The 26,201-nt window shown below is 37.1% G+C and overlaps 2 protein-coding genes across 2 annotated transcripts; one reads left to right on the forward strand and one right to left on the reverse strand.

The window, feature by feature from the left end:
- Positions 1 to 12,333: 12,333 nt before the first annotated feature.
- On the reverse strand, positions 12,334 to 15,234 carry LOC106410268 (probable inactive receptor kinase At5g67200). Its single transcript, XM_013850762.3, has 2 exons — positions 13,590 to 15,234; positions 12,334 to 13,082 (listed from the first exon to the last, which is right to left on the reverse strand). Exons 1-2 carry the CDS (start codon positions 15,055 to 15,057, stop codon positions 12,511 to 12,513), a joined length of 2,040 nt encoding a protein of 679 aa, XP_013706216.1. The 5' UTR covers positions 15,058 to 15,234; the 3' UTR covers positions 12,334 to 12,510.
- Positions 15,235 to 16,362: 1,128 nt separating this feature from the next.
- On the forward strand, positions 16,363 to 17,508 carry LOC106408748 (glutathione S-transferase T3-like). The gene is made up of 3 exons (XM_013849458.1): positions 16,363 to 16,366; positions 16,501 to 16,553; positions 16,921 to 17,508. The coding sequence occupies exons 1-3, from the start codon at positions 16,363 to 16,365 to the stop codon at positions 17,506 to 17,508; spliced, it is 645 nt and encodes a 214-aa protein (XP_013704912.1).
- Positions 17,509 to 26,201: the final 8,693 nt, after the last annotated feature.

A 26,201-nucleotide genomic window follows, 5' to 3' on the forward strand; every position in this document is an offset into this window, starting at 1 on the left:
TACCTTTTCATATTTACTAATTTTACTCAACTATTTTGTTTTAACAATAATCCAACACAATTGTTATATTCAAAATTATCATATAATACAATTTTACACATAGCATAAATAAAGAACAACAATACTAGATCCTAAAGTTTGTACATACATTTAATCCGAACAAAATCAGATTTTATTGGAGATGAGTGAAGAACAACAAGCTCAACAATCTCCTTAAACATCAACTTCCACTACAAGAAAACAGCGGTATTCTAACGGACATTCCGACGGAAAATGAAATCCTTGGAATATCCCGAGGAAATTCCGAGGAAACACAAAATTGGGTTTCCTCGGAATTTCCTCGGAATATACCGACGGAATTCCGAGGAAATATCAATCCGTCGGAATATTCCAAGGAAATTCCGAGGAAAAATGTGTTTCTCGGAAAAAACCGATGAATTCCGAGGAAATATTATAGACGTTGGAGAGCCGCTAGGGGATTTTACAAAATTCCGAGGAAATTCCGACGAACTAGCCTTTTCCGTCGGAATTCCGTCGGAATTTCCTCGGTCTGTCGGCAGGATTTAAACTATAAATACAAGCACTCCTCTTCCTCTTCATTCACTCCATATCTTCATCCTCCCTCTTACTCTATTTACACACGAATTTGATTCATAAAAAATATGTCTTCTTCAAATTATTTTCGTTCTTGGATCGATCGACCTCATTTGGATCCGAACACGAGATTGCTTACGGAAGAATACCAACGAGGTATAACCGAATTCATGGGGTTAGTTCACCGACAACCGGAAGCAAAAACAGGTATGTTAAGATGTCCTTGCTCTAATTGTAAAAATAGAAAGGTTATTAAAGAGTGGGATGTTTGAACTCATCTATATTTGAGTGGGTTTACACGAAGTTACAAAATTTGGTATCATCATGGGGAAACTGATTATGAACATGGTAGTACTAGCGAACCTCAGCCAGCGGTTAGATTAGAAGAACCAATTAGAACGGATGTAGATTATGGTGTAGGTATTGAGCAAATGGTAAATGATCATTTTAGAGGGGAAGATTTACCCAATGCAAAAGCTAGGAGATTTTATGATATGTTGGATGCTGGAAAGCAACCATTGTACGAAGGTTGCAGAGATGGTCATTCAGCTTTATCATCTGCTACAAGATTGATGGGCATTAAAACATATTATAATTTGGCTGAAGACTGTGTGGATGCGATTGCTGATTTTGTAAAAGGTATTCTACCCGAGGATAATGTAGCTCCTGGTTCATACTACGAGGTTCAGAAACTCGTAGCTGGTCTTGGTTTATCGTATCAGGTAATAGATGTATGCAGCGACAACTGCATGATTTATTGGAGGACGGATGAACAGCGGGTTACATGCAAATTTTGTGGAAAGCCTCGTTATAAAGATACGAGTGGAAGAGTTCCAGTGCCATATAAAAGGATGTGGTATTTACCTTTGACGGAAAGGTTGCAGAGGTTGTATCTGTCTGAACGCACAGCGCAACCAATGAGATGGCATGCGGAGCACTCAACAGATGGTGAGATCAGACATCCTTCAGATGCAAAAGCGTGGAAGCATTTCCAATCAAAGTATCCCGACTTTGCGTATGAGAGAAGAAATGTCTACCTTGGATTATGTACTGATGGTTTCAGTCCGTTTGGCAAGAGTGGAAGACAGTATTCTCTATGGCCCGTCATTCTTACACCATACAACCTACCCCCAAACTTGTGCTTGCGACGAGAGTTTTTGTTTCTCTCGATTCTCGTTCCCGGACCAGAGCATCCTAAGAGATCACTTGATGTGTTTCTTCAGCCACTAATATATGAGTTGCAACAACTATGGGCTCAAGGTGCTGAAACATACGATGTTTCGTGTAAAGAAAACTTTCAAATGCGGGCAGTACTAATGTGGACAATAAGTGATTTTCCAGCATATGGTATGTTGTCTGGATGGACAACGCATGGAAGGCTATCATGTCCATATTGTCAAGATAACACTGATGCTTTCCAACAAAAACACAGAAGGAAAACGTGTTGGTTTGACTGTCACAGGAGATTCCTACCACCTGATCATCCATATCGTAGGAGTAGGAGTAGGAATTTGTTTACGAAGAACAAGAGGGTGTTTGACAGTCCACCTCCGGAAATTTGTGGGAAAGATTTGAAGATACAACTAAGAGATTTTGGTGCAGAAAGGACGCCAGACGTCGGTGGACATGAGCGTTTTCCGGTAGATGCTGTTGGAGAACTACATAACTGGCACAAAAAAAGTATTTTCTGGGATCTGCCATACTGGGAGGATCATCTGCTAAGGCATAATTTAGATGTCATGCATATTGAGAAGAACTTTTTTGACAATCTCATGAACACGATCCTTAATGTTCAAGGTAAAAAAAGGATAATTTGAAGTCAAGACTGGATTTAGTCGATATATGTGCTCGTTCAGAACTTCATGTTGATGAGAATGGTAGGGCTCCTTTTCCCATATACCGACTTGATACAGAGGGAAAAGATACGTTCTTTGATTGGATTTCAAACGATGTGGAATTTCCAGACGGTTACGCATCAAATTTGCGTAACTGTATCGACAGAAAGGAAGGAAAGTTTACTGGCTTGAAAAGCCACGATTGCCATGTAATGATGCAGCGCCTCCTTCCGTTCGCCTTCAAGGAACTATTAGCACGAAATGTTCATGAAGCAATTGCAGGGATAAGTGGTTTCTTCCGCGATTTATGCACGAGATCAGTGACTCTTGAAGGTATTGAAAATTTGAAGACTAACATAGCCGTGATTCAGTGCAACCTTGAGAAGATATTTCCTCCCTCATTTTTTGATGTTATGGAGCATCTTGTTATTCACCTGGCAAGAGAATTGGAACTTGGTGGTCCTGTGCAGTATAGATGGATGTCTCTGTATGAGCGGTATATGTTCCATTTGAAGAAGATGGTGAAAATTTTAAGTAGGATGGAAGGTTCTATAGTCGCACAGATGATCAATGAAGAAACTTCAAACTTTGCCGAGTACTACTTTCCAGCAGAAGTTCAGACCAAAAACAGAAGACCTGCTCGGCATGATGATAGAGGCGAATGGGCAACATATCATGTTACGGTTCCAGACATTTTCACAGACGTTGGACGACTTAGCGGAAAACCAAAGGACCGTCGACTTACTGAGCAGAAGCGCAGTCATTTGCAAACATATTTGCTCACCAACTGCGAAGATGTTCTTCAATATGAGAGGTAAATAAATGAGCTTACAAATTTTTATTTTAACAAGTTGAAATTTAAATCTTAATTAATTACATTATTGTCATCATATACAGGATTTTCATGGCAGAAAAGCGGTTCGAGTATAGATACGCCACAGAGGACGAACTAGAAGAAATGAAGCAGAGAGAATTTACTGGATGGATGTTTACTTATGTGAGTGCTTTAAACAAATTAAAATATATTTTATCACATATTTATACTAATTCACATTTATTGATATAACATATATATATGTGCTATTAATAGGTGTCTGCTGGTTTGGCCAGAGGTGAAACATTTGATGATTGGATACGTGAGATGGTTGTTGGACCAAACTTTGTTGTGAAGTCATATCCGAGATTTTGTACTCGAGGATATGCATTCACAACTCGGAAGAGGAGACGTTCGAGTACGACTTATGATGCTGGCGTTTGTTCTGCATCAGGAGATGATGTATACTACGGACACATACATGAGATTTTGGAAATCAAGTATTTGGGCATGGTTGGATTGCGCTGTACTATTTTCTATTGTGATTGGCACGACAGCACTCCAGATCGAGGTGTGAGAACAGATGCATTTGGTGTTACAACAGTAAATTCGAGGCGAAAGCTGCAATATTATGATCATTTCATTCTTGCTTCTCAGGCCGATCAGGTAATTAAATGTTAATTATTCAGAATGATTCATCATCATGTGTATTAATTTATAATTTTTCTAAATGTTACAGGTTTGTTATATCAAGTACCCCTGGGTAAGGAACAGAGATGATCCATGGGTTACTGTTACAAGACTCAACCCGAGAGGCCGAGTTCAGGGAAGTTCTGAGCTGGAAGACCCACTACAACCAAGCACATCCGGCAACTTAAGTGCAGCAGAAGATTTAGCTGGAGTTGGCCTTGTAGTCGATTTAACCGACTTTGGAGAGGAAGCCGTCGTTCACGTAGAGGATGAACCAGTGATTGGAGAGTTTCACCAAGATCCAGATTCAGATTCATCTGGTGATGATGACTCGGAAACAGACTACCATTGATTTTTTTTTTTTTTAAGAAATACCGAGGAAATTCCGAGGAACACTTTATATAACCTCTTTCCTCGGATATTAGTTATTTGGTTTATCTAGCAAGGCAAAGCTGAATACGAATTAAAAACTACTCAAAACACAACCAAATAAAACGAAGAAACCATGTAAAAGAAATACGAACTCTTAATTAAGAAAAAATAAGTTCAAAATTAACAGAAAATAAGACCATAAAACGTTAGAATAGAAAAGAAAATAAAATAGCGCGGTTGGAAATCAAATGGCAATACTGGCCGGTGATAGCTCCTACTCCTCGTCTCCTGCTCCAGATGTTCCTGCATCTTTGGGTCTCTTGGACCTCTTTCTTACCCTGTGTGTACCACTCGAACCCGAACCAGAGCTGGATGGAGAGTTGTCCCGATGAACTACATCATCCTTTTGGCAACGACACGGCCTGATACGTGAAATGGCAGCCCAGATCTTGTGTAGCATGTCGTTGTTTGTCTTTATGCTCTGATCTCTCCAATGTTGTTGCTGGCGCGAAGTGGCGTTCGGTGGAAGCTCTTGCAGCTTGTACTGGCTGGAGTCTGATGGGAGTAGCTGATGGGGTTGTGAATCATCTGGAATGGCTTGTGCAGCCTCATCTTCTCCTTCTTCATCAACCACGGCCTTGCCTTTGGTCTGACATTTTGGCGTGAAGAAGGATGGCTTGTCTACTAGTGCGGTAGCAGGGGGTAGGAACTCAACTGCAGCCTCTGAAAGTAGAGCAGTCAGGCCGATCTGAGGCAGGTGGCAGTAGAGTGTTTTCTTCGCTCGGTCCTGGAATACGTAGACGTAAGGACCATCCCAATCGATCCTCGAGTGGGGACCAGCTATGAACTCCTTACTTACTAGAGAAATGACATCCAGGTAGTTCCAAGCAATGTTGTTCGATCTGTCCAGTGCTACCTGATGGTTCTCGCAGTCTACACCCACATGTGTAAGGATCCGAGTAATCACTTCACCAAATCCACATGCATTGCTCTTGGATTTGGTTACTTTCCCCTTGTATCCTGCTAAGTTTGCGGCCAGCACCGCTCCCATGTTGAAGGCAGTAGCAGGTGGGAATGCAGAGTTTCCAAATGCCGGTAGCAAATGCCTCACACCTTGGTACAGGAGGCACAACTCCCATTGCGTGACAGATGCGGCTGTGGTTGTCCCGTATAGCAATGAGCCAATGAGGCGTGTGGCATATCTCACTACTGGGCTCCGGATAAGTGACTCCTTTGCCTGAGAAGATCTATAAACCCCTGTGCCAATCGTTTCCCAGAAGTTCAAAAAAGGCTCCCGAGATTTTTTCCGGGCAAAAAAGGCTCCCGAGATTTTGTCCGGATATTTTACTATCCGTCGGAATTTCCTCGGAATATTTTCATTTTACCGGGCAAATATTTCGCGAAAATTGAAATTAGAATTCCGACGGAATTCCGACGGATAATGTCCGTCGGACCCTAGGTTTTATAACCACGAGCCCCTTCTTCTTCCCCGTTTCTCTCTTCTTCCTCTGCGCGACTCCTCTCTTCTCTCCTGCGATTTCCCCCTGAAATCCGACGATATCTCCGGCGATCTCCCCCTTCTCTTACACAAATCATGTAAGGACCCTATCCCACTCTCTTAGGTTTTATTTGTTAGGTTTTTGTGTAGTTTTGATAGATTTTTGTTAGGGTGATTGGTTAGGATTGTGATTTGGTTGTATAATAGGTTTAGAATTGTGATTTGGTTGAATAATTTGTTTTGTTGAATTGATTTAGAATTTTTTTATAATTTTTTTATTTTTTTTGTATTTATAAAATCGATTTTTGTATATAAAATCGATTTTTGTATTTTACAAAACGATTTTTCTATATAAATTCGATTTTTTGGATTTTACAAAATCTTTTTTGTATATAAATTCGATTTTTTGAATTTTACAAAACATTTTAAATATCTATAAAACTTTTTTTGTGATTAAAAACTATTATTTGGGATTTAAAAATATTTTTAATATATATATATATATATATTATTAAAACTATTTTTTGTAATTATTAAACTATTTTTTATTAATTAAAACTATTTTTTGTTTATTAGAACTATTTTTATATATTTATTAAATATTTTTAATATATATAAATCTTTTTTTATGATTAAATTATTTGGGATTTTTTTTAAAAAAAAATTAATTTATATATTTTTGTATTTATTAAATATATTTTTTTAATTTACAGGTCTCATGATGATCAGACCCGGCCTCGACAGCGTCGTGGTCGTGGTGGTACGGGGAGCCAGTCTCGGGATTCCAACCATGGATTCCCCTTCGCCCCACAGCTCCAACCATACATCTCCCTCTGCTGCACCCGCTCCTGCTCCTCTCGCTCCCGCTGCTGCATCCGCTAATGTTCCTCCGGGTCCTCCGGGAGTGATGAGTGTTGCGGAGTTGGTTCAACAGCCCGGTTGTGACCAATTTCCGTATCTCACTCCGTATCCACATGGACGGGGTCAAACATGGTAATTAAACATTTTTTTTTCTTTAAATTTGGATTCATTATTAACCGTTTGTTCTTTTTATTAGGTTCAACCGATCCGGGAACGGGATCAGCGCATGGATCAACCGTATGATGTACTCGGCCCCCGACAGGGGACATCCGACTTTCACTCACTTCCCTACCGACAAGCAGGTTATGTGGTTTCGTCAGTTTGCGGTAAGTATTCTAATTTTTTACTTATATTTTTAATCTTTAATATAAATTTTCTACTAATTGTGTTTTTTTTTCAGCAAGAGTTCAACTGGAATTCCGATGAGACGCTCTTTATCTATCACCACTTCGTCCATAAAGTTATGAACAACTATGGGAAGCAGATCCACGAGTGGAAGAAGAAGTGGGAAATCAATAAGGTTCGATTTAATTTATTAAACAATTTTTTAATTTATTAAACTATTTTTTAATTTATTAAACTATTTTCTTTTGTTTTTTATTAAAAGGTCCCAAAGTCGATGAACGACACGGTCTGGAAGGAGTTGTGTGCGCATTGGGATAAGGAAGAGACGAAAGAAACTTCTTCCACCAACTCCACCAACCGCAGGAGCGACCGTAAAGGGAAGGGCATCTACAAGCATAACTTGGGTGCTCAATCTATTGCCACTCTCGGAGATCGCATGGTAAGTTCAACCGCTTTTTCTTCAATTATTTGAGTTTCAGAATTTTAATTTATTGTGCATTTCTTCTAATTTCTAATGTTTCTTTAATTTATGTTTTTTTTCAAGGCGGAAGAAAATGATGGTGAGCCGGTTGATGATCTCGTCCTAATGAGGAGGGCGTATACCAACAAGAAGACCGACCAGATTGATGACGGTCTTGTGAGGGACGTGGTCGACCTGGTCCAAACTCAGGTGGTAGACGAAGTGTCTCAGCTCCAAACCGAGGATGACGCTTCGACGGCTTCGACCAACTTGTCCCGGTTTCGAATCAACGAAATCGTTGAATCCGTAAGTTCTTTTTTTTTTAAACTTCAATTCATTTATTTCTTGGTTTAAATTTGTAAATTTGACTATTTTCTATTCAGTCGGTTCCAAAGAAGAAGGGACGTTTGGTCGGTTTGGGTCGTCGCACCCGGTCGGTTCCTCCTTCTTCTGCACCACCGCCCTTTGTTGATCCAGAAGTACTTACGGCTCAGTTGAAGGACAATGATGATCGCATATCTTTGTTAGAGACCCAGATGGCGGCTCAACAGGTGGGCTATGAGGCACAGAGGAGGCTGAATCAGCAAATGATGGAGATGATGCAGAGGATGTACCTGAACGAGGTGTTCCCGGACGTGCCAGACCCGTAGTTTTTTTTTTTCCAAAAACTCAGAATGTTTTATTTTTATTTGTGAAACTTTGAATATTAATTAATATGATATCAATTTTAATTTTAATTTTATATTTTCGAATTTAAATTTCAAAAAATTTATTTTTTTAAAAAAATTAATATTTTTTACATTCCGAGGAAATTAATTATATTTTTTACTCGATTGATCGATGCGTTTTTGGACATAAATCCATCGATCGATCTGTTTATAAAAAAACGTTCGGAATATACTGAGGGACACCTTTCCTCGGAATATAACGAGGGACCGGTTCCTCGGAATATACCGAGGGACATGTTCCTCGGAATATACCAAGGGACATGTTCCTCGGAATATACCGAGGGACATGTTCCTCGTAATATACCGAGGGACATGTTCCTCGGAATATCCCTCGGTATATTCCGATCGATCGATGTATATATGTCCAAAAACGCATCGATCGATGAACTTCCGAGGAAATATCCCGACGAAGTTCTCCCTCGGTATATTCCGAGGAGATTTCCGACAAACTAGTGATCCTCGGAATTTCCTCGGAAATTTGTTTCCTCGGAATTCCGTCGGAAAATTCCGAGGGATTTCCGAGGAAAGAAGAAATTCCGAAGAATTATTTCCGAGGACTTGTTTCGTCGGTATGTCGTCGGAATAACGATATTCCGACGAAATTCCGACGATTTTTTCCCTCAGTATCCTTGCTGTTTTCTTGTAGTGTTCATTCGGGCAGTATTTTAATGATCTTAATGGATCAGGAAGTGATTTACCAGATTATTAAGTAGTACTTTATGTTGTATTAAGTATTTTATGTTTAGTTTGGTGTTATCAATCATGCATATATCAATTATATAATGCTATATTTCATTTATTATCTGTTTTTAAAATATTTAATATTATAAATTAATTAATTTAATTAAATTAATATAATAAATAAATATTAGGATTAATTGGGTTATATTAAAGAATATAGTTATCAAAAGTAAGAACGAGACAAAGTTGCACTTTATGATCAAAAATTTAGACCCAAAAGGTACTTGTAAATTTTCGGTTCGGTTCCGGGTCGGATATTTTTGGGTCAGTTCCGGTTCGGATTTTCGGTTCCAGGTTAAAATGCCTAGGCCTAGTTGTGGATGTTACCATTTCAACTTTATACCTTGACCAATTTTTTTATTGTGTGCTGATACCTCAATTTTTGTTCGCTATTTGTAATGAAAAAAAAAATCACCAAAAATTAGTCTTTTTTTCAAATATTTTTCTTTACTATATAGAGTTTTGGGGGTTATACATTTATAATGGATTCGATGAAGACAAATTCAGTTTGAAAACATTAACCAAATAGAAAAATAGAGACATAGCTATTTAAATAATTTAAGACTTTTCTCTTGAAAAAAAATCGTTGATCATCTACATTTATGGAATGATTGTAGCAAGGGCTCTGTAACTCCATCACAGTTCTTGAAATCGTCAGCGGGAAAGAACTGCTTTATGAAATCAGGAACAGAACCATCAGGTTGAAGAAGGTCACTCACGGAGATAGTTTTAGCTTCGGCGTAGTGAAACCTAGCTCGAGAGCCATCGCAGTCTACGAATAACGACACCGTGTTGTCCTCAAGGTTCTCAACTTTTGCAAGACGACCCGCGAAAGGGAAATATATCTCCAAGGCTAGAGAGAGAGAAGCCTTTAGTCGAGAGATGAGATGGAAGTCTGGATTAGGTTTAGGAAAGAAAAGACCTCTTTGTGGATAGTCGAGTTGAAGAAGACTGAGATCAAATGGAGTAAGATGAACCTTAGTTAGAACTGACCGGGTGGTGGTTAAAGGTCGAACGGTGCTTGAAGATATCATAACTACTACTCCTGCAGTTGTTCAAAAAAAAAACTACTACTCCTGCCATTTTTTATTCTCTAGTGTGTGAAGCTGTGAAGGTAAAGTAAAATTCGGCCTGTCTAAATAGCACGTACACACACACCAATTGGCGGCCAGGGCCGGTCCTGGGCAAAGCCTAACGAAACATTGGCCTTAGGCCCCCAAAAATTTTGGAAAAAATTACATAGAAAAAAGTCCCCAAAAATTTTTTTTTAGGCCCCCAAATTTACCAAAAAAAATTTTTAGCTGTAATTTTAAAAAAACCGCCTACAGCCCCCTAAATCTCGGGGCCGGCCCTGTTGGCAGCAAATCCTATGCTAGTTAAGATCGTAAGGATTTAAGTGGTTTGGGTTTCTTAATCATCGTACCTTCTTTTAGAAAGTCTCGTGAATGTACCACTTTTCTAACTGTACTAGAAGTTGTAATGTTTAGTCATTGTCCGTCAAAACTTGTCTATACGGTTTTGATATGTAAATATTTTCCCTTTAAAACTCGCCATTTAAATTCTAGCATCTAAAAACTTTTTTTTTTTGAAAGGTAGCATCTAGAACTTGTCCATATAGATTGTTTGAAAGGTAGCATCTAAATCTTTATCAGGACAGTTTTATGTGTACATAAATTGTATATTCCTAATTTTTGAATGTATTTTATATGTTAAATATTACAAAACATTATATTCTTCTTGGTTTGTATCTAAAATATATGGTGCTAGGAGTGAGTCCCCTTGTGACTGTGCGGGATAATATATAATTATATATTCCACAAATTTCGACATTAATGTTAATTTTTATATTTAAATCTAAATTCTTAAATGACATACAAATTTTATATTAATATTATAAATGATCTAATTTACTATCTATAATGAAAATTAATTTATTAAATTTTGTTTTTTATTTTATTTTTATGAGTATACTAAGTATTTTTTCCGTGTTTTCATGGATAAATATTTACAAAATAAAAATTTATAATAATTAATTAGTATTTATTATAATAAATTTATATCAGTATAGTAAAAATTTATGAAAATAAGTAAATTATTTATAAATATTTTTATGTTGTTATCTTAACATATAAATATGGGTATAAAAATATGATTGATTTAGTTATTTTCTAGGAATACTGATTTGTATTTATTCACCCTAACTAAACCATAATATCTTGTTTTCTATATTGAATACATTTTTTAAATGTATACAGTTTCATTTGTCTGTGTGTTCTTCGGTTTGGAGTTGTATAATTGAACATAACTAATAATCTTTTGAAATTTACGGATTTAAAAATTTACAAAAGAACTAAATAATAATAAACTAACTAATATTTTGTTTTAGTTATAAGTTTTTAAGTCATTTTGAAATTTTCATTTAGAAAACTAAAGGTTATTCTAAACAATATTCTTAATTTATTGTTGACTCAATTACAGAATGGTAATTAGATTGGTTTGATTACTTAAAGTAATAATCATTAGCTAACGTAATTAATAACCATTTAAATATCATGAACGAATATTGAGTATTTATAAATAATATTTTTTTTCTAAGAGAACTTATATATATATATATATATATATGACAACTTTGGTGAAATTTTCTCCTTTCAAAAAGGAAAAAACAATTGCGCGAAATTTACGTCTTTAAACCACATTATTCATACTCTATATTTTAAAAATATTTAGATATTCTTTTTATCTATATGGTTTGTGATAAATGGCCATTCATTCTTTGACTAATAATTATAAAATTTAATAAAACAAATATAAAAATAAAATAAAATTTAGAATATAATAAAAAGGAAAATTAAATAAAAATCTTAATAATGGCATATATGTGTAACATTTTTAATTTATTAAGGTTATTTTTGTAATTACAAATTAAGAAATCATGTTATATATAATCATCAATCTATTAGATATTTTAGTTACACTTGGCAATCTTTTACAAACCAATCTTTTAAAACACAATAAAATTTAATTCTACAGTTAAACTATATTAGATATAATAATGTTGTATTACGAAGAAATTCTTGTGAGATTTCTAGGTGATGGTGTTGCTCTAGTATGCTGAATAGAGATGAAAAAACGTTGTATTGAATGTATTTTCAGTTTTAATATAATTTAAAGCAAATTAACATCGTGGTGGGAATATTTTTCACTAAAATAATGGTGAATCTCCAAACAATAATAATTTTGGAGAAAAAAAATATTATTTTGAGACATTGAAATCTAATATTAACTTGAGTTTTCAAAATATTAAAGCCGTCTTAATTACCTCAGGGGTAGAGCGAATTTCGACGTACGCAGATAAATATCAAACAACCTATACACGTCATTCGCTTTGGCTCTGAATAAAAACAAAATTTCACCTTCCACTACAGTCTACAACGACGGAACATTCTTCTTACAGAAGTAATAATCACACATGTCCTTGGTACACGTTACACCGTAGACGATGTTTTCAAATCATATCAAAGAACATATACACTTTTCACGTACACGTACACCATTAATGATCGAAAACACTACGAGTACTGGAATTTATCGTTTTCTTCAGTCATCACAACGCTCTCCTTTATATCTTGAATCTTCTTTATCACTTCTCTCATCGTCGGCCTTTTATCAGGCGACGTCACACGGCAAAGACAAGCTGTTTGAGTCATCATCTCAAGCCCATTCTCTTCCTTGGACTTCTTATCTTCTTGCCTCATTGCTCTTACCCAATCCAACATATTATTCTCCGCCATAAACGGTTGCCTTGAAGCCGGTTTACCCGTCAACAGCTCAAAGAGGAAGACTCCGAACGAGTAAACATCGCATTTGGACGTAGGACTGTTTGCCGATTTCCTGATCTCAGGTGCTTTGTAGGAAGCGATGTCAGGATCACTAGGAGGGACAGATGAGTCTATTAAGACACTTAGACAGTAATCCGTGAGACAAGCTTCGAAGTCGTGACCGAGGAGGATGTTTGTGGACTTGAGGTTTCCATGGAATTTTGCAGATGATTGGTGAATGTAATGTAGTGCTTGAGCTACATCTTCTGCTATCTTTAAACATGATGTCCAATGTAATGGCTTTGCCTTTGATGTTCTTGAACCTAGATTTACATGGGATAAAAATCAAAAAGACTTTTATTATATAGTATATGCTTATTCAGTACAACAAGCTTCCAATCATAGACGAGTGATATGAGACAGCACACGACACTCTGAACACAACTCCTAGATATACACACAAATTCCCTGACAAACTGACTGTAATCTCACGTGAAAACAGCACAGAGATTCTGTCTTCTACCTACAGTTAAAATTCAGTTTTGAAAAAAGAATAAAAAGACAGAAATTTTTTTATTAATAATAAAATTATTTCAAAATTTTCTACAAATTATTTTAATAATTAATTTAAAATTTAATTTGAGATATTTGTAATTTTCTTTTTGTTCAAAGAGATATTTGTAAGTAAGGTCTGTTTGGCCGTTTGACTATCAACTATGACCAACATAATGTATAGTTTAAAATGGTAACTAAACTCGGTGGTGAGTCAAGTGAGTAGAGAGTTTAAACCCTAACAAAAACATAAAAGAGAAGATGAAACGAAACGTTACCGTGAATAAGGTTGAAGAGACTTCCGTTGGGTTGGTAATCGTAGATGACAAGTCTCTCTCCGTTCGACTGAAAATAAGCTTTTGTTGGCACAAGGTTGGGGTGCCTGAGCGTACCCACTTTCTCCATGTGATTCTCAAACTCCAGATCCGAAGTAACCGCTGTTTTGGACGGTGCAAATCTCTTCACCGTCACGATCATCTGGTTAACCATCACCGCCTTATACGTCGTCCCTACCGATCCTCTTCCCAGAAGCTCCGCCGAAGCTCGCATCAGCTGGTCTAACGTATACATGCCTTCTCCTCCTTCATTAACGTCGCCGCAGAAAATCAGATCTCCGCTTCTTGGGACTCTCTTTTGCGGCGGCGCTTGGATTTGAATCTTGACTTCCTCTTCACGCTTCAGCGGTTTGATACTTGAGGCTGGAACGGCTCGTGCGGTGAGAGATTCGGTTGGTGGTTGCGTAGTATCTCCTTTTAGATTCGGTTGAAACATCGTCACGTCGTTGTCTTCATCATCTCTCCGGTTCTTGATAACAAGCGAGCACACGACGAGGCAGAGACCGAGGACTACGAGCGACGCGAGGCCAATGGTGAAACCGAGCACTAACCATCCATTTTTGCTCTTTTTACTCACTGATGAACCGGGAAGAGTCGGCAACGTTGCTTCACCGTTCTGAGCGGTTTGAGGCGGTTGCGACGCAGATGATGATGACGTGGCGTTCGGTTTAGACGAGTCGAAAAACGGCGGAGAAAGTGAGCCGCAAGATCTGTTGATGATCTCACCGCAGAGTCCAGCGTTGGGCCAGAACGAGGATACGTTGAAACGTAACAGAGTCGCCGTCACCGGAATCTTCCCGGTGAGTTTATTACCGGAGACGTTAAACGACGTCATGTAGGACTGATTCAGCGGCGGGAGTTCGCCGTTGAATCTGTTAAACTCAAGATTCAAAGAACTGAGTCGCGTCAGAGCATTGATATCAGACGGAATCTCGCCGGAGAAGTTGTTATACGAGAGATCGAGCACGAGCAAACGACGGAGGGAGAGAAGCAACGGAGGGAGAGCGCCGGAGAAACCGTTTCTGCTTAGGGTTAGGGTTCTGAGGTTGACGAGTGGAGAGAGATCAGGAATCGAACCAGAGAGCGAGTTATCTTCAAGGCTAAGAACACGGAGCTGGTCAAGGCGACTGAGAGTCTCCGGTGAGAAACGTCCACGGAGGCCGACGCCTTTTAGAACGAGTCTAACGACGCGATCTTGAGAGCACTCTACGCCGCGCCATTGACAGTAGTCGTAAGGCTCGGTGAGGGAGTACAAAAGCTTGTCGTCGAGATCGGCGGTGGATTTGAAGGAGAGTAGAGCGACGGCGTCGGATGGTAAGAAGGAGTTGAAGTAGTCCGTCGCCGGGAGAGGATATGCGGCGGAGAAACGGAGGAGAAGGAAGAGGAGAGAATAGAGGAAGAATAGTGTCATGTTGTGTGTGTTTGTGTTACGGAGCAGAGCATCTGTCAGTTATTATTCTGAAATGGTTTTTGAAAGATGTAAATCTTGTGGCACGCGTGGGTATTATTTATACATCATTGCTTTTTGTTTTTTTTTTGTTTTTTGCTTAATCTTTGCTGTGTTTGTAAAACCATGCAATTTTTTCTTTTATCTTCCGTAAGGCATTCGTTGATAATTTATATATTAGTAGACGAAAACAACTATATTTATGTATTAACATGAAAACGAGATGATATTGAAAATCATAACTTGTTTTGCAAACTACACCTAACAAAATGGATCTTCATTGTACATTATTGTATTGGTACAAAGAAAAGGACATGGTACGTTCACCATTCGTTGATTCGTTCTTACTCGACGCATTACTATACCTTTTTAAATATCCCAATCCTCCTACAAAATAATTAGGAATTTTGAATTGTAGGGGTCGCACTGGGGTTGACAAACACACACGAGGGTGAAGCACGTGGGTTAGATTTTCTCTGAGCCTAAGACCATCCGCAACTGCGGTTCAAGAAGAGTCCTTAGGAGGTAATCATATGATTAATGAAATATAATAATAATATTTTGGCTAACATAACAACGGATCTGTCCATAAATAAGAATATGAAGGACTTGATCCTTAGTGCACGTGTCGGAGGAGGATAGACTCGGTGAGCTATTGTGTTTGGTTTTGCGAAAAAAAAAATTCATTCGCGACCGAAGGCGAGAAAAAAAAATTAGAGCTCGAGACGAAAAGGTGATTTCGATCCGTCGTAGATCGTGTTCTTCTGTGATCTTCAAAGGTAAATCGTATTCTTCTGTGATAGATTTAAGGATTAGATTAGGTTCCTTGTTGTTCTCGTCACCCTCTATGCTTCGTTTTTCTGTTTGAATCGTAGCTCGATGCTTCGTTTTTCTGTGGTAGATTTAAGGATTAGATTAGGTTCCTTGTTGTTCTCGTCTCCCTCTATGCTTCCGGGTTTTCAATTGCTTTGGGGATCTTTTGGTTTGTAGTTAGGATTTTCAATTGCTTTGGGGATCTTTTGGTTTGTAGTTAGGATTTCAATACGTTATCGGTTTCAATCGATTTAGGGATCTTCTTGTTTGTTCTTACGGTTGGAAACACCATTTTGTTTTCAATCGATTTCAACGTCGATTTGTTTTCTTTTACTCGGGTATATATGTGTTTGCTTTATACAAAACGTATCTGTATGGTTTGGTGTTGCTTATCTTGTTTTCTGTTTAGCTCGAAGATCGTGGGTGTGTTAAGTAAGAAGAAATCAGTGGTTAAATATGGGTTTGCAAAGGGAGTTTGTCTACTGGTCATGGTTATAGCGGTCATGGTAATGGGCTGGTAAGTTTCAATCCTTGTTTAGATAATTTCTTTGAAAAAAATAAAACTTTTAACTGTTTAATCTTATGTGTTTCAAGGAAGAGCTTCTGAGGATAAACCGCAGTGTCTGAACTCGAGAATGACTTGGCAGGTACGATACTTTCACTGCTTTTAGTTTCAGTAATAAAAACATATAGGTTAGATAATTTCTCTTAATAAAAAATAACATTTGTCGTCATGCTGAAGGAAGTGTTTAATGCTAGTATTGCTTCCTAACTCCTTAGATTTGATAGAATCGTACTTGTTAGCTTTAAGTGTAGCTAGTAGAGAACTTATTAGTCTGATTTGATTGGTGGTAAATGCTAGTTTGCTTTCTATCTGCCTACTACTCCGAAAGTAAATGTTTGCTTTCTATCGCTTACTTAATGGTCCGTGTTGCTAATAGAGTATCACAGACCATCATCTAAACATGAATAAAAGGACTGGGTTTGTTAATCTACTGCATAGTCAATCTTCAGTTGAACGTTGAACGTTTCTGGAAGAAGATTGTTGACTACTACAACGCAAGCCCTCAACTGGTTGGGACAATATCTAGAGAGCTTGGTCCGTGCAAGCAGAGGTGGGCTAGGATTAACGAGCAAGTCTGTAAGTTCGTAGGATGCTATGATGCGGCGTCGAGGGGGCAGAGAAGTGGTCAGAATGATGATGATGTGATGAAAGCTGCCCTCGACTCATTCTTCAACATTTACGAGCACAAGTTCAGCCTCGAACATGCGTGGAGGGAGCTGAGGCATGACCAGAAATGGTGCTCCACCTATATCGTTAAAGACGGTGGGAAGGACAAGCGCAAACAAGTGGTGGACGTTGATAGAGAAGATGAAGTTGCCGAACCTGAAAGTAGACCAGTTGGTGTGAAAGCTGCTAAAGCTGCTGGTAAGAGGAAGAAGAGTGGCAAAGAAGAAGAGATGTCACAGCTACAGGCTATCATGGAAATCAAAGAAAAACTCTATAAACAGAAAATTCTAGATTGTTTACTTGCCAAAAAAGATCCACTATCTGAGATGGAAGAAACTCTTAAACTCAAACTCATGTCTGAGATGTTATGATGATATTAAGGTATTAATGTGCGTTGCTGTTGCATTGAGTAGTTACATGTCGTATGTAGGTGCATTGAGTAGTTACATGTCCTATGTATTTGTTACATGTGCGCATTGCCTTTATTCTTTACTAACTCTTGTCTTTTGTCTTGTTTCAGGTCCAGTAGTAGGACATGTGAACCAAGTCACGGGTGCATTGTTGCGAAGTGTTTTGTTTTTTTCCTCAAGTGAACCGAGTCACGGGTGCTTCTGTTTGAGTTGTAGTTGTATAATATTCCCTCTTTGCTTCCGGATATTAGCTATCTCTTTTGCTGTGTTTCCTCTCTATCAAACTTGTTTCCTTTTGTTTCCGTTTAGTACTACCTCGGCGAAGTTGTAAAATGTTGTTGTAATCTTGTTGCTACAAACTCGAAGTGTAATCCAACAAGTTGTAATCGAAGAAGATTACTTCAGCGTAGGTAACTCCTTTATGTTCAAATGCTTATTAAGAGTTTGGTTTTGAAGACAACTTCTTTATGTGCAAATGCTTCCTATGATGATAGTAATGTATTAATCTTAGACTAGTTTCTCATTCACAAGTACTGCTTTCAAAACTAAGATTAATACAAGACTTGTAAAACTTATACATAGACATTTTAAGACTTCTATCATATTGATTAAAAAAAATAAAACTTAATCTTATCTTATAGATTAAAAAAAATAAAACTTAAACATAATTTGAAATTTTAAAAAACTTATTATTATTAATGGAATCTGAAATTTTAAAAAACTTATTATTATTAATGGAATCTGAAATTTTAAAAAACTTATTATTATTAATGGAATCTTAAATTTTATTATAGACAATTTTAAAAAAACTTATTATTATTTTTTGAAGCAGGATACCTTAAAATGTCATCATCTTCATCCGATGATTTCGAAGAAAGATTCGACGAAGTTTTTGACGAAATCTTCGAAGATACATTCAACAGCATAGTCGAGGCCTAAACCAGTAAGCAAAGGAGACGTGCTTATATAGAACGAAACCGTAAAGCAGGACACGACCGCTTATGGAATGACTACTTCAGCGAAGATTCGACATTCTCGCCACATTTATTCAGACGCCGTTTCCGCATGAATAAGGAGTTATTCTTGCGCATTGTCCATGGCCTATCAGAGTACATTCCATTCTTTCAGCAAAGAAGAGATGCAACGGGGAGGTTTGGTCTTTCTCCACTACAAAAATGTACGGCAGCAATTCGTATGCTTGCTTATGGTTCTGCGGCTGACACGGTAGACGAATATCTCCGACTTGGTGAGACCACTGCACTTTCGTGTTTACATAATTTCACTGACGGAATAATACAGTTATTCGGAGATAAGTATCTACGACGACCCACACCGGAGGATCTTCAACGACTCCTCGATATTGGAGAGAAACGAGGTTTTCCTAGGATGGTCGGGAGCATTGACTGTATGCATTGAGAGTAGAAAAATTGCCCGACCGCTTGGAAAGCACAGTACGCATGTGGATTAGGAAAACCGATAATTGTCTTAGAGGTTGTAGCTTCACACGATCTTTGGATATGGCACACTTTTTTTGGTCCTCCAGGTACCTTAAATGATATCAATGTCCTCGATCGGTCTCCTGTGTTTGATGACATTTTAGAAGGCCGAGCTCCCAGGGTAAGGTACGTGGTCAACGGACACATGTATAAGTTAGCATACTATTTCACAGACGGTATATATCCAAAATGGTCAACATTTATCCAATCTATCACACTCCCTCAATGTCCTAAACAATAGTTATTTGCTAAAGTTCAAGAAGCAACCCGAAAAGATGTGGAGCGGGCTTTTGGAGTATTGCAAGCTCGATTTGCGATTGTGAGAAACCCGGTTCTTACATTGGACAAAGAAAAGATAGGGAAGATTATGAGAGCATGTATCATACTACACAATATGATAGCTGAAAATGAACGAGGCGGATACATGCGGTACGATATATCTGAATTTGAAGAAGGAGACGTCAGCAGAAGTTCACAGGTAAAAACCGAGAGGCCTACAAATCTGAATAATCTCTTTCGCGTTCGGAATGATCTTCGTGATAAGCATATGCATGAACGATTGAAAAATGATTTATTAGAAAATATTTGGAACAAATTTGGTGATGAAGATTAATAATTAGTGTATCTTTATATTTAATCATTGTATCTTTATTTTTAATCATGCAATTAATAAAATTTCAATTTCAATTTAAAAAAAAGAATTAAAAAAAAATTTTATTTTTTTATTCCTAAGAACTCCATCTTCGGGAACACCATTGGACACACAATTTTGATTGGAATCCTTAACTATTCAAAAAAAATATTACTAAAATATTCCTAAGGATTCTAAGGTGGAGTACATCATTGCATATATATGCTCTAACAAGGTAAACGGGCTTATTTTTATTCGGTGAGATAGGCTGAGGCTTTACGGCTTCGGTTGGATTACCCAATTCTCCTATGATATCTGATCTGAATCATCCCAATAATTTAAATTCTGTGAATTAATATTTGACGAAATTATTAAATTAATAAATTTAAATTAAGTCAATTTAAAATATAATTAATTTTAGTCGAATAGTAAATTTTGACCGAGCTCTCCCTCCCTTATTTCGCTAAAATCTTTGAGAGAGAGAAAGTAAGCAGTTTTTGTTTAGGCAGCTAACGCTCTTCGTTCATGCTTCCTTTCCACCTTCAGTGTCATCCGACCGGATTTCAGCCACTGGTATCGCATCTGTGTTTTCCGGTTTTGTCTCCGGCATCGTCATATTTTTCTCTGATGATAGATTTAAACTCTACTAAAATACATGATTGAATAACACCACCTTAATGTTTTGTAATCTATCAAATTTTAAATAGTTTAAGTTAATGAATTCTAAAATCTCTACACTATGCATTGGATTTTGAGTTCAATCATTTATTCATGTGACTCCATAAGAAATGAGTTTAAATCAATCCAAATACAAAGAATTTTAAAATCCTTAAAAGTTGAATAACACTAGATTTAAAAACTGAATTTAAATCATTCATTAGATAACACTAGATTTTAAAATAGAATTTATAATTATCATTCAAATAACAGTGGATTGTGTTTAGATTTAAACTTATTAAAATACATGATTGAATAACATCACCTTAGTAAAATAGATAACTTTTGGAAATATTCTTTAACTATGGTATCTACCATATTCTTATTATTTTATATTTGAATTTCTATAACTGAATTTTTTCATAATTGTGTTTAACCATATCATCATTTTAATAAGTCATGTTATCATTTTATTCTTACAATGATTGTGGTCAAAACACATAAGCAAATTATTTCTCAAATAATGTCTAGAGAATCTTTTACCTGATATTTTTGTTAATTTGAACTATATCCCATATCTTAACTAGGACACGTATGTATGTAACCTAAAGTTGATGTTGGAGATATAGAATGTATATATAAAAAGGATATAGTAGTCAATAGTTACTCTAGATAATCCCTAGCTCTCGTGTATATATATTGTATCCTTGTTATATCAATAACGTAACCCTTACGTTCTATATGGTATCAGAGCAAGGTTTTCAAATCTAAACCCTAACCGCCACCTGATAATGGTGGAGATTTCATCTCTCTACGACCATATCTCATGACCCATGGCGTCTCTCACCTCACCTCTCCACCACACACTCGTGAGCATAATGGAATTGTCGAAAAAAACATAGACATATTGTCGAAACCGGGCTCACACTTCTCCATCAAGCATCTATGCCACCTTCATATTGGAATTATGCATTCTCGACTGCTGTGTATTTGATGAACCAACTCCCAAGCTCGGTTCTTATCAACACCTCGCCATATGCACTCTTGTTTCAACAATCACCAAACTATCTCAAGCTACGTATTTTTGGCTGTGCGTGTTACCCATGATTAAGACCTTACACAATCAATACGTCGGAGCTCAGGTCCAAAGAGTGTGTTTTTCTTGACTACTCTCTTACACAGAGTGCCTATCTCTGCCTTAATCGAAGCTGTGGTTGTGTCTATGTGTCAAGACATGTTCAATTTCCACAACCTACACCCCAAGCGCCACTCATCTCTGCTACATCGCTGCCACCCCCGAGCTCTGATTCTCACCGCCGGTTGAATACTGACACTACATTGTCTTCGTCCTCACAGACGACCGATGATGTGTTATCGACAGATGACACACAAGTGGACATAGAAAAATGAATCAACGGAGTTCTCACGTGATGCACAGGTTTGTCCTCAACCTCAAACTCAAACTATTGCCCCTGAAGCAGGTACTTCAACCTCATAACCCGAGACCCAAAATACAAACCTTACACAAAATACCACTACCCAAACAAACTAACCTTCTCAACCACCACCACAAAACATCCATCATATGAGAACTCGTGGAAAGAACCAAATCAAAAGGCCAAATCCCAAACACCGTCTCCTAACCATCAAAAACAAAACCACACCCTTCATCCCGACCACCGTAACCCAAGCTCTACGAGATGAAAAATGGAGGAACTCGATAGTAGCTGAGATGGATGCCCAGATTCGTAACAGAACTTTTGATCTGGTTCCACCGCAGCCTCATCAAAATGTTATTTCTACTAAATGGATTCACACTTTGAAATATCATCCATATGGTACTCTTGATAGGCAAAAATCTTGACTGGTGGCTCGTGGATGCAAACAACAACAAGGTCTGGATTATGCAGATACATTCAGTCATGTTTTCAAGTCACTTACAGTGCATCTTGTGCTACAACTTGCTGTCTCCCGCAACTGGCAGATTAAACAACTTGGCGCTAATAATGTGTTTCCTCAAGGTACGTTGACAGATGAGGTTTATGTTACTCAGCATTCTGGATTCATAGATCGAGATCGTCCGCATCATGTATGTCGACTAAGGAAAGCTCTCTATGGTCTTAAACAAGCACCATGTGCTTGGTATCAAGAATTGAAGACTTTTCTCACCTCCATCGGTTTTAAAAACTCGCTTGCTGACACTTTAGCATTTGTCTACATGAATTCAGGACAAGTTCTTTACTGCCTTGTATACGTAGATGATATCATAGTTACTGGTAGCAGCACAACGCTTTTCACAGCCTTCATCAAAACTGTTTCTCAGCGTTTCTCACTAAAAGACCCTGCAGACTTACAGTTCGTCTTATGCTACAACTTTCTGTCTCACGCAATTGACAGATTAAACAACTTGACGTTAGTAATGTGTTTCTTCAAGGTACCTTAACAGATGAAGTTTATGTTACTCAGCCTTCTGGATTCGTAGATCGAGATCGTCCGCATCATGTATGTCAACTAAGGAAAGCTCTCTATGGTCTTAAACAAGCACCCCGTGCTTGGTATCAAGAATTGAAGACTTTTCTCACCTCCATCGGTTTTAAAAACTCGCTTGCGGACACTTTAATGTTTGTCTACATGAATTCAGGACAAGTTCTTTATCGCCTTGTATACATAGATGATATCATAGTGACTGGTAGCAGCACAACGCTTTTTACAGCCTTCATCAAAATTGTGTCTCAGCGTTTCTCACTAAAAGACCCTGCAGACTTACAATTTGTCTTGTGCTACAACTTGCTGTCTCGCGCAACTGGCAGATTAAAAAACTTGACGTTAATAATGTGTTTCTTCAAGGTACCTTGACATATGAGGTTTATGTTACTCAGCCTTCTGGATTCGTAGATCGAGATCGTCTGCATCATGTATGTCGACTAAGGAAAGCTCTCTATGGTCTTAAACAAGCACCCCGTGCTTGGTATCAAGAATTGAAGACTTTTCTCACCTCCATCGATTTTAAAAACTCACTTGCTGCCCCTTTAGTGTTTGTCTACATGAATTCAGGACAAGTTATTTAATTCCTTGTATACGTAGATGATATAATAGTGACTGGTAGCAGCACAACGCTTTTCACAGCCTTCATCAAAACTGTGTCTTAGCGTTTCTCAATAAAAGACCCAGCAGACTTAGAATACCTTCTTGGTGTTGAAGCTACACGATCGTCACAGGGCCTGCACCTCATGCAGCGGAAATATATACTTGATCTCCTCAGTGAACCAAAATGTCTGATGTGAAGCCTGTTACAACACCAATGGCTACCAAACCGAAGCTCTCACTCACAACTGAAAGGGCTCTACCTGATCCGACCGAATACAGGACATTTATTGGCTTTCACGCGACCTGATATCGCGTATGTTGTGAACAGATTGTCTCAATTTAAGCATCGTCTGACTGATATACACTGGCAAGCCGCAAAGAGGATCTTTAGATATCTTGCTGGTACCATCTCCCATGGTCTCTTTCTTCGCAAAGACTCACCTCTTTCACTCCACACGCTCAGACGCAGACTAGGCCGGTGACGTCGATGACTTTGCCTCGACCAATGGTTATATTCTCTATCTTGGTACAACACCCATTGCTTGGTCTTCAAAGAAACAAAGGGGAGTTGCATGGTATTCAACAGAAGTCGAATATAGCAAATACTGCATCTGAAATTCTATGGATGTGCTTCCTGCTTACTGAGCTCGGTGTTACTCTTCCTCATACACCAGTGGTCTATTGTGATAATGTGGGGGTAACGTATCTCTGTGCCAATCCAGTCTTTCACTCACGGATGAAGCATCTAGCTTTGGATTATCACTTCATCAGGGACAACGTCAACCCTGGTGCTTTGCGAGTGTCACATGTATCAACACATGATCAGCTAGCTATACACTCATTAAACCTTTCTCAAGAAGTTGGTTTCAGGAGCTATCTAGCAAGATTGGAGTTCGACATCTACCTCCATCTTGAGGGGACGTATAGAATGTATATATAGAATATAGGGTCTGATTGGTTCAAACGTAGCTGTTGCGTTTGCGGCTGCGGGAGTTTGCGTTTGCGGTTGCGGGAGTTTGCGGATGCGGGTGGTTGCGGTTTCTAGCGGTTTTAAGAGACTTGTACGACTGGTTCTGTGGTTAGAAATTGGTGTGTTTGCGGGATACTTGTGACTGGTTAACTACCAAATGCAGCAGCGATTAAATAATAAATTAAAAATATTTACATTTTATATAATTATTAAAATATCAAAAATCATAATATTATAATAAATATAAAAATTATATTTAAAAAGTTAAAGTTTTAAATTTTTAAAAATTATAGAAAATATTTTATTTTAAAATTTTATAATATTAATTAAAATATAATAGATATATTTTAGTATTTTTATAATTTAAAAATTTTATTGAATATTTTTATTTTTATTTTGGTATTTATATTATTTAAAAAAAGAAAAAAAATGTATCCTCCTGCAACCGCCCGCAACCACAAACGCTAACTAGAACCAGCTTTTGAATTTATGAGGTTTAGAGCGGTTTGAAACGGTTTAGAAACGGTTTGAATGATTGTTGCAAAATACCAACAACCGCTACGAACCGCAAAAGCTGCATTTGCGGGGAAACCAGTCATACCCTTAGTAGTCAATAGCTACTATAGATAATCCCCAGCTCTCACATATATATATTGTATCCTTGTCATATCAATAACATAACCTTTATGTTCTATAGGAGAAGAAGAAGACCTGAAGACGTGTGATACACAGCGCCTTATTCAGATTAAGCCCGTAAAGTTGCGGTTGTGTTGCCGCTGTGTTTTTTGTTATTGTTTTAGACCCCAAATACAGTAGTCTAACACAACTTTAACTCTGCATTTCTTTAACCCGCACTACAAAGCGTGGATATACTTTTAGTCGAGAACTTCTATAAAAATTTATACAAAATTATTTGTTTTGCAAAATGAAGAGATATAATGTTTTAATTGTGTTGCTAAATATATTAAATATTGTTGGTGATGATAAATTTTGTAGTTTTGCAGGATTTTATATTATAATAAATAAATAAATATAGTGTTACCTTATTTAACCTGGATCCGCGCAAGATTTATATTTATATTAACTTAATTTAATTTAAATGACAAAGTTATTAAATAAATTATTAAACTTTGGCATTATTATTTTTATATTTTTGATATATACTTTGTCATTTATTGTTACTAATTATATATCTATTTTTACAATATTTGGTAGATAAATCTTTATATTAAACAACTAAAAAAAAATCCTCAAAAAATACTGTACACAATTTTTTTTATTATTTGTATACTTTAAATTGTAAAATTTTCATTAGTTGTACTCTTTATATATTCAACATTCTATGCATTTTTCTTTGTATTTAAAAATATTTTCTATTTTTAAAACATATATATATTTGCATTATAAAATATTTTTTTATCAACATTTGCATTATAATTATTTTACATATTTCTGTGTCTTTCATAAATTTAAACTAATATTACGTATTACTTTGTAATTATTTTTAATGGTTTGCACATATGGTACCAGAAACCAACTTTAAGCAAAAAGAGTTGTATACGACATATAACCGGAAATTTCTAGGCATAGACTGATACATTTATATATTTCCTTATTTTTGGATGTCAGTTTGGATTACTAAAGCTAAAGTTTCTACATCTCATCTTGGTTACAAAGATGAGACGTAAAAGTCAAAACGAAACCTTTTATCATTAGATTTTTAGTTAACTTCTCTTTGAGAATGTATCACTAAAATCCGGTCTTTAATATGATAATAACTATCTGGTCGAAGTTCAATAAAGGCTTATGTCAT

Source organism: Brassica napus, chromosome C1 (assembly GCF_020379485.1).
Source record: "Brassica napus cultivar Da-Ae chromosome C1, Da-Ae, whole genome shotgun sequence".
Taxonomy (NCBI): Eukaryota; Viridiplantae; Streptophyta; class Magnoliopsida; order Brassicales; family Brassicaceae; genus Brassica; species Brassica napus.

Coding starts and splice junctions, on each gene's coding strand:
- LOC106410268 (XM_013850762.3), bottom strand. CDS start 15,057: ATGACACTATTCTTCCTCTATTCTCTCCTCTTCCTTCTCCTCCGTTTC. Junction 13,083..13,589: donor TCTCTTCAACCTTATTCACG/GTAACGTTTCGT, acceptor ATGTAAATCTAG/GTTCAAGAACATCAAAGGCA.
- LOC106408748 (XM_013849458.1), top strand. Junction 16,554..16,920: donor ACTCGAGAATGACTTGGCAG/GTACGATACTTT, acceptor GTCAATCTTCAG/TTGAACGTTGAACGTTTCTG.